At 38.5% G+C, this 20,618-nt stretch overlaps 1 protein-coding gene across 1 annotated transcript; it reads left to right on the top strand.

Annotated features, from left to right (window-relative positions):
* Window positions 1–5,957: 5,957 nt before the first annotated feature.
* On the top strand, window positions 5,958–14,650 carry CLEC2B (C-type lectin domain family 2 member B; the record flags this gene model as incomplete). The annotated part of the gene is made up of 4 exons (XM_059680883.1): window positions 5,958–6,185; window positions 10,919–11,022; window positions 12,183–12,323; window positions 13,336–14,650. Coding segments are annotated over 3 exons (444 nt in total), but the record flags the coding sequence as incomplete, so codon positions are not given.
* Between the last annotated feature and the right edge of the window lie 5,968 nt (window positions 14,651–20,618).

Here is a 20,618-nt window from a genome sequence, read left to right as displayed (position 1 = left end):
TAATTTTTAAATTCGTTTTTATCAGTTTGTCAGTCTTTTCCAAATGTATCTTCCAGGAGAGCATGCATTAGGTCTTTCTTGATTACTATTGCATTAATGGAAACTAACACATAGTAAGTGACTTAACATTTGTTAAAGGATGAAAGAATAAATAAACAATGCTGGTTCAAAGGTGAAGCATTGCAGATACTATAGTTCATGCTTATTGTGTAACTTTGAAATTCTGGATAGGAAGAAGAAATGCACAGCTAACGACAGGCATTTCAGAAATTTGGAAGAAATCTATAAGATTAGCCCCTACTCCATAATTATATTTCTCAAATAGTTAAATAAAAGTTGAGTGGCTCAGAAACAATGCTGATATTCTTTTGCTACATTTCTTTTCCCTCCTTATGGTACTCTTTAAAAATTATTTTATTTTGAATTTTTATCAGTACTAGTATTTTCATGTATTGCTCATGATAATTTAGATTAGTACCATACTTTTGGAAGAATATTTAACCAATATATATCACCTTATTTATTTTAAAAGTTTTATCTTAAAAAGATAATTAGATAAGTATGCAAAAATACATTTAACCTATATTTATTTAGTTCTGGTTGAAAAAAAAAAAAGGAATGACCCAACTTAAAGATCCATAAGAAGAGGGTTAATGTTTATTCTAATGGCATAGCCATATAAAAGAGTTTTATCAGACATTAAAATTGTGATGTAAAATTACACTTTTGCATGGTGGATAAATTTATCTGTTTTTCTGAATGAACAACCACCCCAAAGTTTTAGTGGCTTAAAACAATGATCATGATAGTGTTGTAGAAGACCAGAGAAAAACAAGCAACCCTTAGAGAAATAGAGTTATACAGCTTTATTATGCTGGCGGACTCAGAGGAGGTTGCCTCTAAAATTCTGAGCCAACCAATATGGTGGAAGCCCCGCTTTTATCTCCTTTTGGTGTCTCTGTCCTCCAAATATGGATTATACTTCCAGGCCTTTCACAGGCTTTGCAAAAAGCCCCAGGTGTTGGGGGTCTTGAGACCATACCTAAGAGCCTGGCCTGTCACCAGTGCTGATAACCCCCCTCTGGGGGCTGTGTGCTGTTCATGGTTTATGGTCTCTGTGAAATGTGAGCATTTAGGTAACAGGTCTTGCAAGACCAGTTTGTGGAGAAAGGGGCAGTGACTTAATTACAGGTTATCAAGAATGCACATTAGACTGCTGGCACAGATGCAGATGGCCAGCCCCCCAGATCTCAGGGCTACATTGGAATGAGCCTTTTAGCCTTCTCATTAGTGCTGGTGGCTCTATGGGTTAGGAATGTGGGCAAGATTCTGTGAAATGGCTCGTCTCCGTGTAATACCAACTGCTATATGTGGGAAGGCACTGAGGATCCAAATGTCTTCATTCACAGACTTAAGTCATCACTCACAAATTTAAGCCTTAGTGATTGGATTCAGCTGTTTATCCACTGTATCCTCTTTCTCTCTCTCTCTCTTTCTCTCTGTCTCATTTTTTAAGACAGTGCTGGGCTCTAGACTACTGAAAATAGAAATTGCAGTATCTTTTCAGGCATGGGCTCTAATGTGCTAGACCAGTGGTTCTCAACCTTCTGGCCCTTTAAATACAGTTACTCATGTTGTGACCCAACCATAAAATTATTTTCATTGCTACTTCATAACTGTAATGTTGCCACTGTTATGAATCGTAATGTAAATATCTGATATGCAGGATGGTCATAGGCGACCCCTGTGAAAGGGTTGTTCGACTGCCAAAGGGGTCGCGACACACAGGTTGAGAACCACTGTGCTAGACTGTCATTTCTACCATATCTTATTGGACAAAGCAAGGCACAAAGCCAATTCATACTCAAGTGTCAGGAAATACAGTGTACTTCTTGATGGGAGAAGTAGCAAGATCATGTGTGCAAGGGATGGTAGACACAGGAGGAATGATTCATTGGGCGCCGTTTTAAACAGTGTGCCACAGTAGTAAGAACACATTAACTGAAAATATTAAATTACACGACAATGGGCACATGATAATTGTACTCATTTAAGATTATGTGTATTTTGGAGAGAGGTTATATGTGTGAAAATAGAATTAGAGAGATACATAGATGGAAGGATGTTAACTCAAATGAGAATGCTAATTTTGTCTAAGTAGTGTACATATGGATGCATTTTACTAGTAAATACTATTTTTAACACATATACTATGGAAAAAAGTATTCAACAAAAGAATAGTTCTTTACTAAGTGAAAGAGGAATGATACACACTCTCAGTGTTTATAGTCTATCTTAAGGTAACATTTATAAATTTTTAAAATTTGTAATAAGGATAAATAGTTTATAATCATGTAAAATAAAAATATTTCATTTTTTAAAAGTTATGTACCATTTTTCTCCCAAAATGGGCACTAATAAAAAAAGGAAAACAATTTCTGGTCAGAGATGAGATGTGTTCTACTGATTTTGCCAATGAGGAAATATATACAGCCAGAAAAAAATAATGACTTATCCAAGTTCCCATTGCTTGCTTGTGGTAAAAATTATAATCCCAAATCTTTTGATTGATTATTCTATGGCTTTTCAAACATGCTATTCAGTCTACAGTTTAAAATAAACTTTTCATTATTTGGAAAGTAGATTTTCTTAGAAACATTAAAAGAATGTTAGGATGTCCTGATACTTTACCATAAAGCAGTGATTTTCAAATAGTGTGCCATGGCACACTGGTGTGCTACAAGTATCTCTAAAACATGCAATACCTGACTATTTAGCCAGGGTCACTGACCTCTTTTTCCTTAAATTGTCAAATAAAAAAAAATGGCAACAATCAACAATATCCATCTGCTGTAAATGAATCAAAACTATACCTATTTTTGTCAGATCAGCAAAAAATATATTTTCTAGTGTGCTGCAGAACTTTAGTAGTTAGTTTAAATGTGCCATGAGATGAAAAAGGTTGAAAAATCACTGCCATAGAGGAAACGTAGTGAAGATCTGGGAGTGGCTCCAGGCCTGAGGAAATTCTGGCCTAAAGACACGTACATCTTTGATTCCTTGGACTATTACAGTAAAATCCATGGCAAAACTTGAATTGGATATAAGGATGTCCTGAGAAATTTCAAGCAAAAAAATAAAAATCAGAATTTTTTTTCTCATATGACAAACAGGAAAAAAATTGTTTTGTGTCATTTCCTTGTGAAGTAGCAGAATAAAATTGCCTAAAGAGGTTTTTAGAAATAGTTATGAGTACAAACTTTAGTTTTTCTTGTAGCTGTTTCTTAATCTAAAAATATTTTTTTGCTGTTTTTCAGGTGTTAACAAATATAAGGTGTCAACTATTGGATTAGTTGTACTTGTTTCCATTCTTGTTGCCTTAATTATATATGGTGAGTAAATTTCATACTTTATTTCTTCATCTTTTTTTTTCTTTCCCCCTGTTCAGGTCTTCCTATTGAAACAGGAATTTTAGGGGAATAGATGCAGGCTTAGGGAGTTTTTAGAATTGGGGTCCATGGGAAAACACAGGGCTACAGCTTGGGAGAAGGTACATCTCCATAGCACAAGGAAGCCAGGTGCAGTCACATTTCCATAAGACAAGGAAGCAGCAACAGGTATATCTCCATAACACCAGGAAACCAGGTGCAGGGAGCAGCAACAGCTGCATTTACATAAGACAAGGGAGCTGGAAGTAGCCAAAAAGGTCTATATTTACAAAATAAAGAGAAAGGAAGAAAACCCAGAAAGAAAAGAACAATGAAGGAGCGGGCATCACATGTCCCATATGAGGTGCCACCTTTGAGCCTAGGAGTTACCCTAGTAACCAGACTAAGGGAATAGTGGCCAATCAAAGGGGATATCAAGGCACCAGGATCTGCAGCCTTTATAAGCCATAGGGGAAAAAAACTCAGCGGGACCCTTTTCCCCCTCCCCACATGGGAGTCCATTCTGTGGGACTCTTTTCCTCTCCCCACCTGGTAGTCTGTACTTGCCCTTCAATAAATTTCCACCTTTGCTATACCACTTTCTGTCCGTGGATTCATTCTTTGATTCTGGCGGAGAAAGAATCTGGGTTCCACTCCAAAAATTCCACTTCATTATTAAATGACTCTTTTTCTTTTTGTTTCATCAGGATCTTTTCTTATTATTTTCATTCCCTTCCCTTTAGTCACGATATATTTAATGGTATCAATGAATGAGTTATTATGAAATATGCGATCTATGTAAGGTATTGGGAGATGCAAAAATTAAGACAAAATTTTTCACCCTGATAATGATAATCACTATTTTGATTTCTGTTGCATAGGTTAGTTTTCCCCATTTAAAACATTTCTACATAAATAAAATCATGCAATTTGCATGTATCCTTTGCATCTTATTTCTGTTGTTCCACATTATGCTGTGTTATTCTTCCATCTCATAACATGAAGCAAAATTTCATTGACTCATTGTGGAAATGAGTGTAGATAATAATTCAACCAATTGTTTTCTCTCTGTACACCCTTAATCATTAGCATCCCACTTATAACTGGTGATTAGATTAATGCATTTAAAGCAAATGACATTGAAAAATCAATATGATGATATCTCATCCTTAAGGTTCTGTTGCTTTAGAACCATTTTTGGAACCAAAAATAGACTCAAGTCTCCCTGTGTTCAGAAAAATAGACACTACAAATGTTTCAAGACTAGGACTTTAACACAAGAATTAAGAATAACATTATTATGAGAGGAGCTGTGGAGTTAAGGTCTGGAAAGCTCTATCGCTGGAGGAGAAATAGTCACTCATAACTTTGGCTTAAACCACTAATGTTTTAGGAGAATCCAGAGATTAGAAGAAAGTCTAAGAAGCTAACACGTCTAGCTGCCAAAGCTACTCATGAAGAGACCTATGAACTGCCAATGCCCATGTCTTTAAGAATAATGACTTCTGCTTCACTTCCCGTGTGGGTTCTTTTCATTGGTTAACCCAGAACTAATGGGTTTACCTTCTTGACAATAGGCAATCTAACACATACCTTGTTAGCTACATATTCTGTTTTATTCTTTCCATTACTTCGTTAGCATTTAACATGCTTCCTGCATTTTTACAGTCTAGTTTAAATTAGTATTTTTATTACGTGCTGATAATGCTAGGATTTTATTATATTTCATTTACCCATAAATGACAAAGGTGACTTAACACAAGTGAAATTGACACAAATAACAATGGTTACTCTGAAATGCCTATGTATCTTTGAGGTTAGAGGTAAAAGTGTATCGCAAATCAGTGAGCTAGATAAGATGCCTTAATGAGCCAATTAGTTAGAAGTCATCTTTATTGTGTGCTGGTTCAGAGCAGAATACCTCTGTCAAATTCTGAACTGACATAGGAAAGAGTATTCCCTTTTTATATCCTTCTAGGTCTTTGTATAAGTTATTTTTGCATCAGCTTGTAACCTTGAGTATATATCATATCTGTATATATCATATCTAGCAAACACCTGTCACATATATACAGACAACTTGAAACCTTGAGTACATATCATATCTATACAGACACCTGTAACCTTGAGTACATATCTATATAGACACCTGGCATCAGTATCAGCATATCAGTTCCTTATGTTAGATGGCAAGCTTGCAAGGTCAGACAATTAAGTTTATCTTTTCTATTATTCAAGCTAAAAAACAATGTTATTTTACAGTCTAAAAATAACAGAGGGACTAGCAAAAATATAGCAGAGAATTTCAATTTCAAAACAATTGAGAATTCCAAAACATCAGTTTCAAACAGCAGTTTTTCCAAAGGAGGGATTACTAATATGCTTCAAAAGGAGTATGAGTGTCCTGTCAAATCCTGAGCTGCTGTCATTTAATGTAACAGGAATTTTTAAAAAACATGTTGTGTGGTAGATATGCAATTCTAATCATGATTATAAACTTTTACATCACAACCCTGTCTTTCCCCAATAATCTCAAATACAGAGGTATATTATTTCATCTGGTTCTTAGACTATGCATTTGTCTCATTTCTAGATAAATCCAGTCCTTCTACTCAGTATTTTTGCCCAGATGGTTGGATTGGTTTTCAAAAGAATTGCTATTATTTCTCTAAACAAGAAGGGGATTGGAATTCAAGTAGACACAACTGTTCTACTCAACATGCTGACCTAACTGTGATTGACTCTAGAGAAGAAATGGTAAGTAACCTAATACATATAACTTATGAATTTTTTGTGTGTAAGGGCATTGGAAATATTCAAATTCCATTATGATTTTTAAAACTTTTTACACATGCCTATTTTTGTATATGGAATATTAAAGATGTTCATAGCAGGCCATGGAAGATACCTGATGATATTTTGTTTGGATAGGGTAACACATCAAGTTAGTAGACTTGATAGTTATCTTTATATTTTAAGGAGTATAAATAGAAGAGTTTGATAATATTTGGAAAACTTTTAGTCCACAAACAGAGAACTGCTTCATGGTGGATGGGCTTCTTCATTCCACCTTCCTCTGACTACTCACTATTGCTTTGCTGTCTGCCTCTGAGGTCCCATGGCAGCCTCCATCATAGCACTCACTACTGGTAATGCAATAGGTGTGTAATTGAAAGTTTCCCCCTAGACCAGAGGATGAGCTTCCAGCAAATAAATAGTATGCTTTATTTGAAATTATATCTTTTGCTGTAGCATAAAGACAGATACAAATAAAAGTTTAATGAATACTTGTTGAATAAATATTATTTTCCATGACAAATTTTTAAAAAATTTATCTTTATTGTTGAAAGTATTACAAATATCCTCTTTGTTTCTGTTTCTCCTCCACATTGACCCCCTCCACCATGAACCTGCCCCTCCCAGGCCTTCACCACTCTATATTCTGTGTCCATGGGTTATGAATTTATGCATATAAATTCCCCAGTTAATCACTCCCCTCCCATCCCTCTCCCTGCCTTCCCTCTGACAATCTTTTTTTTTTTTTTTTTTAGTAAAGAGAATCTCCAAGAATAAGAGATTGAGAAACTCTATAACTCTGCACTTGTGAAATCTGTTATTTTCCTAAATCAAGTTTACAGTAAACATATGGTTTTGCTTTTGTCTAATCTCTTTAAAAGGGTCAATATAAGAGATAATGTAATTTGGTTTAAATATTTTTGTGAATAATGTACAATTAAGAAGCATTTAAAATGTAAAGAGTACAGCACAGCAGTCAACATTGTTAGAATTGTATGTTATTTATGTGGTGAACAGTCTATTTATATAATCTGCCTGATGATTGGTACAAATTTAAATGAATGTGAACCAGACTGGAACAATTTACAGATCAGTGCAAGGAAACGAAACTATTTTGGAAGCAAGAAAAGATATGGAAATCTGAATAAAATGTGAAAAACTAGATATGTTAAGAGCAGACACAGAAAATAAAATATGCTTAAATGAAAGAGCTTCTATAAATAACCTCACTCATGAATTTTGCAAGACTTTTATAATGAACATTCTGAGAACTATTTGTACTGCCTTTTACAGTTCCTCTTAAGGAAAAAGAGACTAAATTACCAGAAAAATGGAAAAATAATGAATGTTAATAAAATTCTTGAGGGATAAAGAAAGAACAAGACATACTGTTTAAACTCTTCACTTACTGGAATCATGTTGGCAAAGACTGAAAAATAGTGAATATGATGGAACACCAAGAACAGAAGTACACAACAATAGTTTTGAGCTTAAGGGAAATCATTAAACATAGCAAATAAGAATGATTGTACTATTTGGATTTTTAAAAAAACTGATCTGCCGAAACCAGTTTGGCTCAGTGGATAGAGCATCGGCTTGCGGACTGAAAGGTCCCAGGTTCGATTCCGGTCAAGGGCATGTACCTGGGTTGTGGGCACATCCCCGGTGGGGGATGTGCAGGAGGCGGCTGATCGATGTTTCTCTCTCATCGATGTTTCTAACTCTCTATCCCTCTCCTTTCCTCTCTGTAAAAAAATCAATAAAATATATTAAAAAAAAAACAAAAAGAAAACTGATCATAAAATATCCTGATATATTTTGAAGATTGTTGATGCCTGTTACACACTACATTTTCTGAGCAAAATATAAGTGACCAACAGAATGAGATAAACCTGTCTGTGAAGGAGTGAAAAAAGTAACATATACAATAATTTTGATATTTTTATTGATTTTAGAGAGAGAAGAAGGGAGGGGAAGAGAGAGAAACATTGATAAATGCCGCAGTCTTTTCACAGCAAGGGTTCAGGAATCTGGAGAAGGGGCTGCGAATAAATGGATAAATAGACAAGACATTTAAATTTGGAAGGCATTCTGGGGGAGCCAGGGGAGTCTTAGCTCCAGACCGATGACTTTTTATTAACACGCTACTGGCCTGGTGCACGAAATTCGTGCACAAGGGTGGGGAGGTGTCCCTCAGCCCGGCCTGTACCCTCTCCAATCTGGGACCCCTTGGAGGATGTCTGACTGCCAGATATCCACAGGGATCAGGCCTAAACCGTCAGTCAAACATTGTTCTCGCAATCCGGGATCACTGGCTCCTAACTGCTCACCTGCCTGCCAGCCTGATCACCCCTAACCACTCTGCCTGCCAGCCTGCTCACCCCCAACTGCCCCAGCTGGCTTCATTGCCCCCAACTGCCCCTCTGCCAGCCTGCTTGCCCCCAATTGCACCCCTTGCCAGCCTGCTTGCCCTCAACTGCCTCCCCTGCTGACCTGCTTACCCCCTCCTGCCCCCCCTGCCAGCCTGATCACCCCAACTGCCCTCCCCTCCTGGCCTGATCACCCCTAACCACCTCTGCCTCAGCCCCACCACCATGGCTTTGTTTGAAATGACGTCTGGAAGGTCTCCCAGTCTAATTAGCATATTACCCTTTTATTAATATAGATTTTGCCCTTTAGCAAAGCAGATATACATATCAAAGGTAAGGTCTAGTAAGCAATAATGGATTATCAGGTTAAGGGAAATTCCTTCAGCCATTCCTCCAGCAACAGGTAAACAGGAAAAGATTATCAGTTTAGGGGAAATGCCTGTAGCTGTTCAGCAATAGGTAATAATATATATATTTTTTCAGCCCTGCTGAAGTCCCAAGGTCCATCAGCTTTCTGATAAACTTCTTGCATAATTATGACCTGATGGAATTTGCTTCCGGCAGATAAAACATCACATTGATCAGCTGTCTCTTGCAGGCCCCCTGCTAGGGATAGAGCCTGCACCCTGACTGAAAATCTAGCCTGTAACCTTGGGTGTATGGGATGACCCTCAACCAACTGAGCCGCATCGGCCAGGGCAATGTATTCAAGAATTTTAAGATTTTATGTAAAATAATTTAAAATATTGTATATATACATATATATACAAAATATGTATAAGTTAAAATGAGATAAAACTTGTTTCATGAAATATTTTTTTGTTTATTTTCATCTACTTAAAATTATCTTGCATTTTTAACAATAAGCTATATGGACACCCTTGTGTTAAACAATTAACGATTAATATTTTTTCATTGGACGGGTTCTAGAAAATGCACCTCCCAGTTGCCTGTCACCAAGACCACAGCTGCTTGAACATCACCCAATTTTCCCATTATTCAATAATTTATATATACACATACAGGATGGGCAAAAATAGATTTACGGTTGCAAGTACACAAAACAGTTTATGTTTGCATTACTGTTCATTAATCATTGTATTATTTTTCATACGAATATATAGGCATAGGCATAGGCATAGGCATAGGCATAGATCTCCCCTGCTGGTTTCCAATATGTTTATCCTTACATATTTTTTCTGCCTTCAGACAAGCTCTTTGCTAAGTCTAGACTATGAATGTCTTTTTCTCCCTCACCCTCTATGTGTATCATGGAATCTTCTCTTCCAGCTTTACCTCTTAACGCACATTCTATGTGAAAGCCTCCCATAAAAACCAGATACTTCTTTTTTGTAAACTTTAATTTTAATTTGTGTTTATTATATTCATTATCTTCCCCTTAACTAGTAGGATATTTTCTAACTCTATATTTACATAATTTTTCTCACTAAATTAAACCTTTCAATCCAGGGGGAATATTTTATTAATCTGTTTCTTTATAATCCCAAAGTTTAGCTCAATGAAATGAACTTTTTAAAAACAAATTTATAAAATGCTGCAGAGGATGGCATATTAAAATGACAAAAGCCACTGTGTCACTGCTACTAGTATTAGATAGAAATGGACCATGAGTATTGTGAGTTTTCACGATTCCTTTATATTTATCAACAACTGGAAACATGGAGTTATATAACGCAAGGCTGAAGGTTTCCCAGGCATGTACTCAGTAGCAGAGAAGACTCCATGACTTGAAAATGAGCTCAATTGTAACATTGAAGGAATAAGAAGGAGAAAAGAAGAAATATCAGGAAAAATTATAATTTCCCTGAATGATACCTTTAAAAATTAGAATATCTGCAAAAAATACCATCTGATAACTAGATTATAAAAGAACTAGTTATCTGAGGGGCATGAGAGCGAGAGAGAGAGAGAGAGAATAATTTTGGGAAAGAAGTTGAAGTAAAATACAACATGGAACTCAATATACTAGTAATTGCTAGGAACAGGAAAACCATTATAGTAAATATGTGATGATTAAAATGAGCTTCATAACAAACTGGATTTCCATAGATTTTTTTGTTTAAAAATACTGGAGGAATAGATTGAAAATAATATTGAAAAATTATTAATTTGGAATCAGAAAGTATCTGAAAGAAAATGTTTCTCACATCTTTGTTTCATAAATAAGAAAACTGAGGGTCAGAGAGTAAAATATTTTTTATTTTCTGGTATAGCTTGGTGTTTAACATTTGTCACCTTGCTCCTCACAATAGGCTGTATTAAAAACTGAGAAGTAAAATTATGAAATTGATTTTGTCTCTAAAGGATTTTTTAAAACAACACAGATGTATGTTTGATCTCTGGATTGGGTTGGAGATGACAGAAAATCAAACAGGAACTTGGGTAAATGGAGGAATATTTAACAAATGGTGAGTTTCTTTCTTTCTCAGATTATTTAAATTCAGACATGGGTTAGCTACATTTCTCTAGCGCCCAAGATTTGAGCACATGTTAAAAAGATGAAATGGAAAGATTGTATCATGTATTGAGATTAACTCCAGGAGTCAACCAGAGAGGCTGGGAATCGAGACATAAGGGGAATCCTCAGCCTGTGGCAGGGGGAGGACATGGGAGTGGGGAAGACATGGGGCAAGGGGAGGAAAGGGGACACACTTTAAACAACAAAGATAAATTTAAAAAAGAGAACCTGGATCATAGCAATGAATAAATATTCACTGTTGTTAATTTGCTTTAAAATATATATATAAGGGGAAGATCGTGTACTTGGTTATTTTGAAAATAAAGACCTAAAATTCACAAACACAGTCCAAAAGAATTTAAACTTGTGCCTGATTCTAAATTATCTTTTCCAATTCGACATCTATTTTTTAAGCTTTGTGCTACCTGTTTGCGGACATATTTTACAGTTCATGATCAATTTGTTGTTTATTTTAAGCTGATTTTATTTGCATTGATAACATAATTTATCCTGAGCTTTGTATCTTTCATTTTACAATAAGAAAAATTGGATTGAAAGACCTGAACTCACTGCACACATGATCTCGGTGTAATCAACCCAAATGATGACAGCCAACCACTTTGCCACTTTAGTTTTTAGTCAAGGTTCTCAGTAGCAACGCAACGGACACATTGGACTGAATAATTCTTTGTTGTGGGTAGGGTGGCACTTTCCTGTTCATTGTAGGACGTTAGCAGCATCTCTGATTTCTCCCCACTCATTTGTGACAACCAAAAATGTCTCCAGTTATTGCCAAGTGTCCCTTGTGGAGGGTGAGGGGAAGGCAAAATTGCCCCATTTAGAACCATTGATTTATATGAAATGGTAGTTCCCCTGATTACATATAACTCACTTAATGTAGTTTAATAAATATAAATGCTTGGAAGGCAGACTCTTATGGTCCAGTTTGGTGCAGATATCTTAACCCTAGCAAGAGAGTACTACTGGTTTATCACAGTACACATTTTTAAGATTCAGGGCAGATATATTTTTTTTAAAAGTGTTATTAGACAAGGGAAAAACTATAGGACTCCCTAGTACATAGTGTTTAATGTACTCTCTCTATTATAGGTTTGATGTGAGAGGAAATGAAAAATGTGCTTACCTCAGTGATGATGGTGTAGCAACAGCCAGATGCTACGCAGAAAGAAAATGGATTTGCAGGAAAAAAAGTACTACATAAACATTTCTGATTATGATTTATAACCATAGGTAATAAAGTTTTAATATCTTTTTTTCTTTCCCTCTGTATAACTTCACTTTTGTTAAATTTCTTCAACTTACGTTTTAACTTTTCATATGTCCTGGATCTTTACTTTTCTATATCAATTTTAGAAGAATCTTGTAATTTTACAGAATCTATAGGTCAGTGTTGGCAGTATTATATTTATAAAATTATCTTCTTATTAATTTATAATATGTATCTTTTTTTGTTAATCCTCACCCAAGGGCATTTTTCCATTGATTTTTAGAGAGTGAAAGGGAGGGAGGAAGGACGTCAGAGAGAGACAGACAGAGAGAGAGAGAGAGACATCAATGTGAGAGAAACACCAATTGGTTGCCTCCCACATGTGCCTCTGTTGGGGCCAGGGAATGAACCTGAAACCCAGGCATGAGCCCTTAACTGGGAATTGAACCCTCGACTTTTTGGTGCACGGGCTAACAGTCTAACTACTGAACACACGGGCCAGTATGTATCTTCTATTGATTTTTGTCTTCTTATATAACTTACAATTTTTCTAAACAGTTACTGAAAATTATTTATTACATGCATCCTTATTTTATATGTAAAATGTTTCTCCTATTGGAGTTACATAATTTATTGTCTTTTAAAATAGTTGTTTCTGTAATAAAATACAACTGCTTTTGGTTATTTTTCTGTTCAACATCCGTGCTGAAAGCTCTCACAATTTCAAATAATCTGTGAGTTATTTTAAATGCTACAAAATATAGCATTTAATAATAAGCTTTATTTTTTTCTGTGTTATAGCTATTACTTATTTCTTGTCTAATGAAAAAGGGAAAGACTGCCAGAGAGTTACTGATGGTAAATAGCGTTGACTTGTTTGACATTTTAAGGGAAATGTTTCAAATATTTCAACATTAGTGGTGTTTTATCTAGTTTTTAAAAATATAATTTTAAAGTGAGGTTTTTTTTTCTTTTCCTTTTGTCTTTCTTTTTATCATTGACGCTATTACTACCATCAATGAATCAACAAACAAGATGTGGAGGAAAGAGAAGCTTCGAAGGTCTGCATTCCCACCACTTTGGAAAACAACATGGAGTTTCCTTTGACCTAATGATCCCACTTCTGGGAATATATCTGAAGAAACCAGAGATAACAGTTTGAAAGAATGCATGCATCCCTATATTTATTGAAGCATTATTTTTATTTATTATGTTTTTACTGATTGCAGAGAGAGGAAGGAAAAGGGAAAGATAGAAACATCAATAATGAGAGAGAATCACTGATCAGCTGCTTCCTGCACGCCCCCTATTAGGGGTCAAGCCCACAACCTGGGCGTGTGCCCTGGCCGGGAATTGAACACTGACCCCCTGGTTCATGGGTCGATGCTCAACCACAGAACCACACTGGCCGGGCAAGAACTCCCTTTATTATTATTATTTTTAAAATATTTATTGTTTTTTGTTTTGGAGGTGTTTTTTTAAAAAAATATAGTATTTTTTATTGATTTCAGAGAGGAAGGGGCAGGGAGAGATAGAAACATCAATAAAGAGAGAGAATCACTGATTGGCTGCCTTCTGCATGCCCCATACTGAGGATCAAGCCCATGGCCTGGGCATGTGCCCTGACTGAGAATTAAACTGTGACCTCCTATTCGTAGGTCGACGCTCAACCACTGAGCCACACCCATGGGCAAGACTCCTTTATTATTTATATTTTTTTAATATTTATTGTTGAAAATATTATATATGTCCCCTTTTGTCCCCCACTGACCTCTTCTAGCCCACTCTCGCCCCTCACCCCAGACCTTCACTACATAATGTATCCATGAGTTATGCATGCATACATGTTCTTTGGTGGATCTCTGCCCACCCACCCACCCACCCTCTCCTGCCTTCCCTCTGTTGTTAGCCATCTGTTCCTTGCTAATATGTCTCTGGATCTATTTTTGGTTCATCAGTTTATTTTGTTCATTAGAGTCCACATATGAACTCCATTTAATATTGTTAAAAACACAGACCTGCTGGTAATAAATTATCTCAGCTTTTGTTAGTCTGAAAAAGCATTCTCCCCTTTCATTATTGAGAGATATTTCTGTTGGATATATATCCGATACCCTACTTTATATTTTCATAAGTATCATGCAATTTTTAATTTATAGTACCTATCAAAATTGATTCAATTAATATTTATTGAGCATCTATTATGTGTCAAGCATTGCTTTGAAAATAAGGATACAACAGATATCCAAACAAGGCAAAAAACCTTGCTCACATAGAGCTTACATTCTAGAGGAGAAAAATAAAATATAATATTTTGAAAGATGAAAACAAAAGCATCCAGCGTACACCAGATGTTCAAGGCCAATCTGAGTAAGGACACAGTAATTGTATTGTATACACTACGCAAGGGTACTTTCCTATAACCCAAATACTGATGTCACTATAACTCAAATACTGATGTCACTATTTGGTAAGAAGTCTCTTTTGACCAGCCGGTATGAGGGTGCTTTTATGTAGGGGTGGCTACTGGGTCAAGCTGCTTCGTTAGCAATGGCTGTATGTTTACAAGGCCTCCTGTGTTTAGCAAAGGCTGGTTTGTGCAGCTACATGGTGAGGCTACTTTGAAGAACTCTTTTTGTCTTAATGGCTTCTTGTTAGCAATGGCCACTGGAGCTACAATACTCTCCTATTGAGAAGTCTAAAAGGCTAATTCCAAGGTAACCCTGATGTTTGGGGGGCTAGCAATCTGAATCTGCAGTGACCTAATGTGCATTCTAGATAACCTATAATTAAGTCACTGCCCCTTCCCTCCACAATCTGGTCTTGCAAGACCTGTTACCTAAATGCTCATGTTTTACAGAGGCCATAAACCATGAACAATACATACCCCCTGGAGGGGGTTATCAGCCCTGGCGCCAGGCCAGGCCCTTAGACATGACCTCAAGACCCCCATCCCAACCTACAGGGCTTTTTGCTAAGCCGATGAAAGGTCCGGAAGTCCCCATCCATATTTAGGGGACAAAGAAACCAAAAGGGGATAAAAGTTTGGTTTGCTCAGACTCTGGAGGCAACTCCACTGAGACCACTGGCGTAATAAAGCTGTGTAACTCCATTTCTCTAAGCTAGCTTGGGTTTCTTTGGTCTTCTACAATACTATATGCCCACAACTTCTCATATCTTCTCCATCTAATACCAGTTGTCTACAGGGGAACAGCCCCTGGCAGAAAAGGACCTGTGCTCCCACAGTTGGCCCAGCAAACAGAGTCAAGGAGTAAGGACTCCAACACTTGGCATCAGGAACAGGATTTGGGGATAAGTGTCCATCTGCCCTGCTGGAGGTCATGTTTCCTCCAACCAGGCTGTAGTATCTGGTAGCGGGGACCCCGGTAGCAGCAGAGAAGACTCCTCAGTCCCTATGGACCAGATCCTCGAGGAGTGGCTGGGAGCTGCACAGCTTGAGAGAGACTAAGGAAGCCTCCAGGAGCCAGGCAGAGAGGAAGGCGGAGCCCAGTTCTGCAGAGGCTACAGCAGAGGCCATCAAGAGCACCACTGTGGGGCCAGAGCAGGTGAAAGGCCACAGGAGGGTCTGGCGCCCGAGCTGCTGCTGTTTTGCAATGCGCATGAAGATTTGATTCTCTCTGCAGCCCCAGCAGTATGTGACTCCATGGCCACCTGGAGTTCAAGCGGTGAGAGAGGGGCATGGCAGGCCTGTGACTGTGAGTAAGACAATGCCTGCTCACAGCAGGGGTTAAAAGGGAGAAAACAGATCAGCGATCCAGTGACCGCTGCTGGCCCTCCGGATGCAGGTGCTGGTGGAGCAGTGATCCCTGAGGGTGCAGAGGGAAGGCACTACCCCTGGACCAGAGCACCAGAGCGAGGAGTCTGATCTCCTAGACCAGCGGTTCTCAACCTGTGGGTCGCGACCCCTTTGGGGATCTAACGACCCTTTCATGGGGGTTGCCTAAGACCATTGAAAAACATATATATATAATTACATATTGTTTTTTTGTGATTAATCACTATGCTTTAATTATGTTTAATTTGTAACAATGAATTGGGGGTCACCACAACATGAGGAACTGTATTAAAGGGCCACGGCATTAGGAAGGTTGAGAACCACTGTAAGGGATGGTGGAGGCACCCAGTTGGGGGGCCAGGAGGCCGCATGTTGAACTCGCTGATGTGGACTACAGTTTGCTCTGTAGTTGCCTGGATAGATGTGTGGCCCAGTTGCTCATATACAAGGGTGCAGAGTAGAGCTGTCCCTGTAATGTAGGCAACTCTCTCCGGTACCAGATTGACTCCCCTGCTACACTTCACGGTGCTGGCTGTAGAGGATTGCAGCGATCGTCTTGCACTGGCGTTGGAGCAATGCCCTATGTGATGGACTTAGTTGGTGCCTTCTTCTCCATGGACATGGCTGCAGAGAGTCAAGGACAGTGGCTTTTGCATAGGAGGGTTGACCGTGGACTTTGGTCGCCTTCCCTCAGGAATGTTTGCATAGCCCTACCATTTGTCATAGTTTGATAGCATGAGATTTAGCTACCTGGGGCAAGCCTCCCATAGGGACAATGTTTCACTGTATTAATAATGTGTTAACCTCTGAATCTCTTGCAGATTTGAACGCAGCTGCCAGCAGTTGTTACAGTCCTATGTTGGTCTTTTGGGGTATTAGCAAGTGTCCAGTCCCCACCTGGTTCCATTGTTACAGCCATGTGTCAGTTGTCCCAGAAGGGGGCGATGTGGGGTTGAACCCCAGAAATAAAGGGCACCTAGCTGCCAAGAGGGCAGCTGCCCAAGTGGGCAGAGAAGGGTACCCATCAGTTTTTAGTCCCAGTTATGGAAGAAAACTGGGAGCCAATGTTCTCTTGTTGAGAGACAGTCGGCAGCCATGTGTGCTGCCTTGCAGGCCTGTGTGACCATGCCCATGTTGGGAGTGGCACAAATCCCAACTTTAGCAAAGTGGGGGGCCTATTTAGAACAAAAGGAAGCGGTGAGTTCCAGCCCTCTGTCACAGGAATTTTAAACCCTGTTGGGTCCTGTGACATGAGACCCTGTCGAGGGATAAAATTTCTATGGATGAGCTACTCCCTCGTCCGTTCCGAGAGGGTATGCCACCCTTCCCGAAGAACATGTGGTGTAAAGACGGGTCTAGTAGGGAAGAATCCTAATACACGGACAGCTGTGACTGTCCGTTTGGATACTAATGAACTATGTAGTTTGATTCAGATACTGAGCAAAGTAGCTCTTTGGCCATTAGGACAGAAGCTGGGCTGTCTTCACAGGCTTAACTTTATAGTTGCCAGAATGACACAAGCAATAGTGGCTAGTAGGCCATCACCCCACGTAGGGACAGGAAATGTGAGCTCCACCTAGGGGTGGACCCACCTAGCCTAAAAGATTAGGCTAGACCACTGGTCGGCAAACTGCAGCTCAGCAAACTGCGACTCTCGAGCCACATGCGGCTCTTTGGCCCCTTGAGTATGGCTCTTCCACAAAATACCGACTTCTGCGCATGGGCCACGAAGTTTCAATCGCTCTGTATGTGCATGCCCTCTTGTGGTATTTTGTGGAATAGTCACACTCAAGGGGCCAAAGAGCCGCATGTGGCTGGCGAGCCACGGTTTGCCGACCATGGGGCTAGACAAATATACCCGGAGGTATCCTCAGACACTGCATGTGCAGGTAAAAACAACAGATGAACTGTACAACCCAAGGCCTTCCCCCTTGACAGAGGGGGCACAGGGAGTGTGGACCTGGCCATAGTCTGTTACTAGGGAGGGGCCATAGGTGGCCCTCCTATCCCTTTGGGAAGCAGGTACAACTATAAGTTACAGTCGCACCCCTTGATCCAGTCCTGGCAATGTAACCAGTACCCTGCAAGAGATAGTTTAGTACAAGCCATACAAGCCCTCTTCCATGACCCCCTTCCCCCTCCAAGACTGGTGGGACAGACTGTCAGGGACATGAAGTTAGGCATTTGTAAGTTTACTACTGGGGCCGGAGTTCTGGTCATAACATACTACAGTTTGTATTGTTGTTATAGGCTCCATGTTCAAGGAGCTGGCAAATGGGCCAGGGTATCCCTAGATGATCATCCGGTGTAAGGGGTGGAGTGTGGGCACCCTAATCAAAGTATGCTGGATGTTCAAGGCCAATCAGAGCAAGGGCACAGCGATTGTATTGTATACATTACACAGGTGTCTTTTCTATAACCCAAATACTGATGTCACTATTTGGCAAGAAGTCTCTTTTGTCTAAATTGGTATAAAGTGTGTTACTGAGCAGCCAGTATGAGGCTGCTTTTATGTAAGGCTGGCTACCGGTCAAGCTGTTTTGTTAGCAATGGCTACCATGTTTACACGGGCTCCTGTGTTTACTACTGTATTTGCAAAGGCTGCTTTCTGCAGCTACTTTGTGAGGCTACTTTGAAGAACTCTTTTGCCTAATGGCTCCTTGTTAGCAATGGCTACTTGGGCTACAATAAAGACTCTCTTATATGCCCACGACTTCTCATATCTTCTCCATCTCATAACCGGCGTCTACAGGGGTTTAGCCTCTTGCAGAGAAGGACCTGGGCTCCCACAGTTGGCACGGTGAGCAGGGTCAAGGAGTAAGTACTCCAACATTATTCTGACAATCTGAAAAAAAATAGGTATAATTTTGATTCATTCACACAGGAAATCTATTGTTGTGTTGGCTGTTGTCATTTTTTATTTGACACTCGGGGGCGGGGGTGGGGGGGAAAGGTCAGTGACCCTGGCCCTGGAGGCTTGGGGATGGCACCTTCAGAGAGGAGAGAAAGTCTCAAGGGAGAAAAGAGAACCAGGCTGCCTCTTTAAAGGGAGTTGCAACACAGAAGAAAAGCTGTGGATTTCTACCACTCTGGAGGTGTCAGGCATAAACTCAAAGTTGATTATGGCATTTCAGTCTCAGATGGGAGGAACAGCTGACAACATGCAAAGTAATTGAAGAAGAAAAAAAGAAAGAGGTCAGTGCTGTTGACTAAATAGTCAGGTATTGCATGTTTTAAAATGTCTGTAACACACCAATTGAAACCTCTGGGCTAGAACATAAAGGCCAGTTCAAATATTGGCAAAGATGACCATTGGTATTCTACTGAGGCTATTACCATTAAAAACAAACAGAAAAAACTGCAAACAAGCGAAGGATTGTGGAGATCAGGGACAGATGTCACCTTGAAGGGCAGCTCTTGTGATTCAGTTTGGAACAATTTGATCATCAGAATAGAAAATTATGAACCATTGAGAAGAAGGCAATTTCACTACATCACTTCTCTGCTATTCCTGCCAAGGAGGCATAACTTGAATATAACCATGAGAAATAATCAGACAGATTCAAATTGAAGAACATTTTACAGAATCACCAGCTTGTAGTATTCAAAAGGTCAAGGTCATGAATATCAAAGAAGGCTAAGGAACTCTTTTAGATGGGAGGAGATTAAATAAACATCTGAACTGGCTGTTTTACTCTAAAGAACATTATTTTTGATAATTGGCAAACACTGAAGGTAGCCAGAAAATTAGTTGGTAGCACTGTGGCAATGTTAATGTGGATTTGGGTCATTGTATTGTGATTAAGTAGAATATTGTTGTAGGAAATATACACAGTATTATTCAATGATACCTGAAATTTCATAATTAAATACATCAGTTTGACAACTAGTTCTAAAGAGGTTCAAGAAAAAGATTTAGATCTTTATTCTGTACCCACAATCTTCTTGAAAGTTTTTAATAGTTTCCAAGTTTAGATAAAACTTTTATAAAATCTAAAGTAAACAGACAACATGTTTAACACTTTTACCCAGAATTTCCAATTTTAAAGTTTATATCATCAAAAAGTGCTATTATTTAAGAAAATATTTAGAATATTTATTGAAACACAGTTTATAGTAGCAAAACCCTAGAAACAAAGTTAATGTTCATCAATAAAGGAGTATAGAATCTATAAATCCACACCATAATACAACTCAGGGCTACATGAAATTTGCATAGAATATTGTTAATAATAAAAAGGCAAAATACAGAAAAGCAGACATAATAACATTTGCTATAAATGAAAAAATGAATAAAAATCCTGAATATAAATGCATGGGTTTACACTAGATTATATTATCACGTTAAAAACTAGAAAGGTGATATTGTAGATTATAAGCAGGAGTTATTTTGAGACTAGCATCAATATGGGTGGTAAAGGGAAAATGGAGAAAAGATTTTGGTGTTTAATTTCAGTTTTAAATTCTTACTCTTGAAGATTAATATTAGAACCTAATAGGCAAAAATCTTTAATAACTGATT

Source organism: Myotis daubentonii, chromosome 2 (assembly GCF_963259705.1).
Source record: "Myotis daubentonii chromosome 2, mMyoDau2.1, whole genome shotgun sequence".
NCBI classification, from domain to species: domain Eukaryota; kingdom Metazoa; phylum Chordata; class Mammalia; order Chiroptera; family Vespertilionidae; genus Myotis; species Myotis daubentonii.
This window is presented reverse-complemented; position numbering and strand designations above follow the sequence as displayed.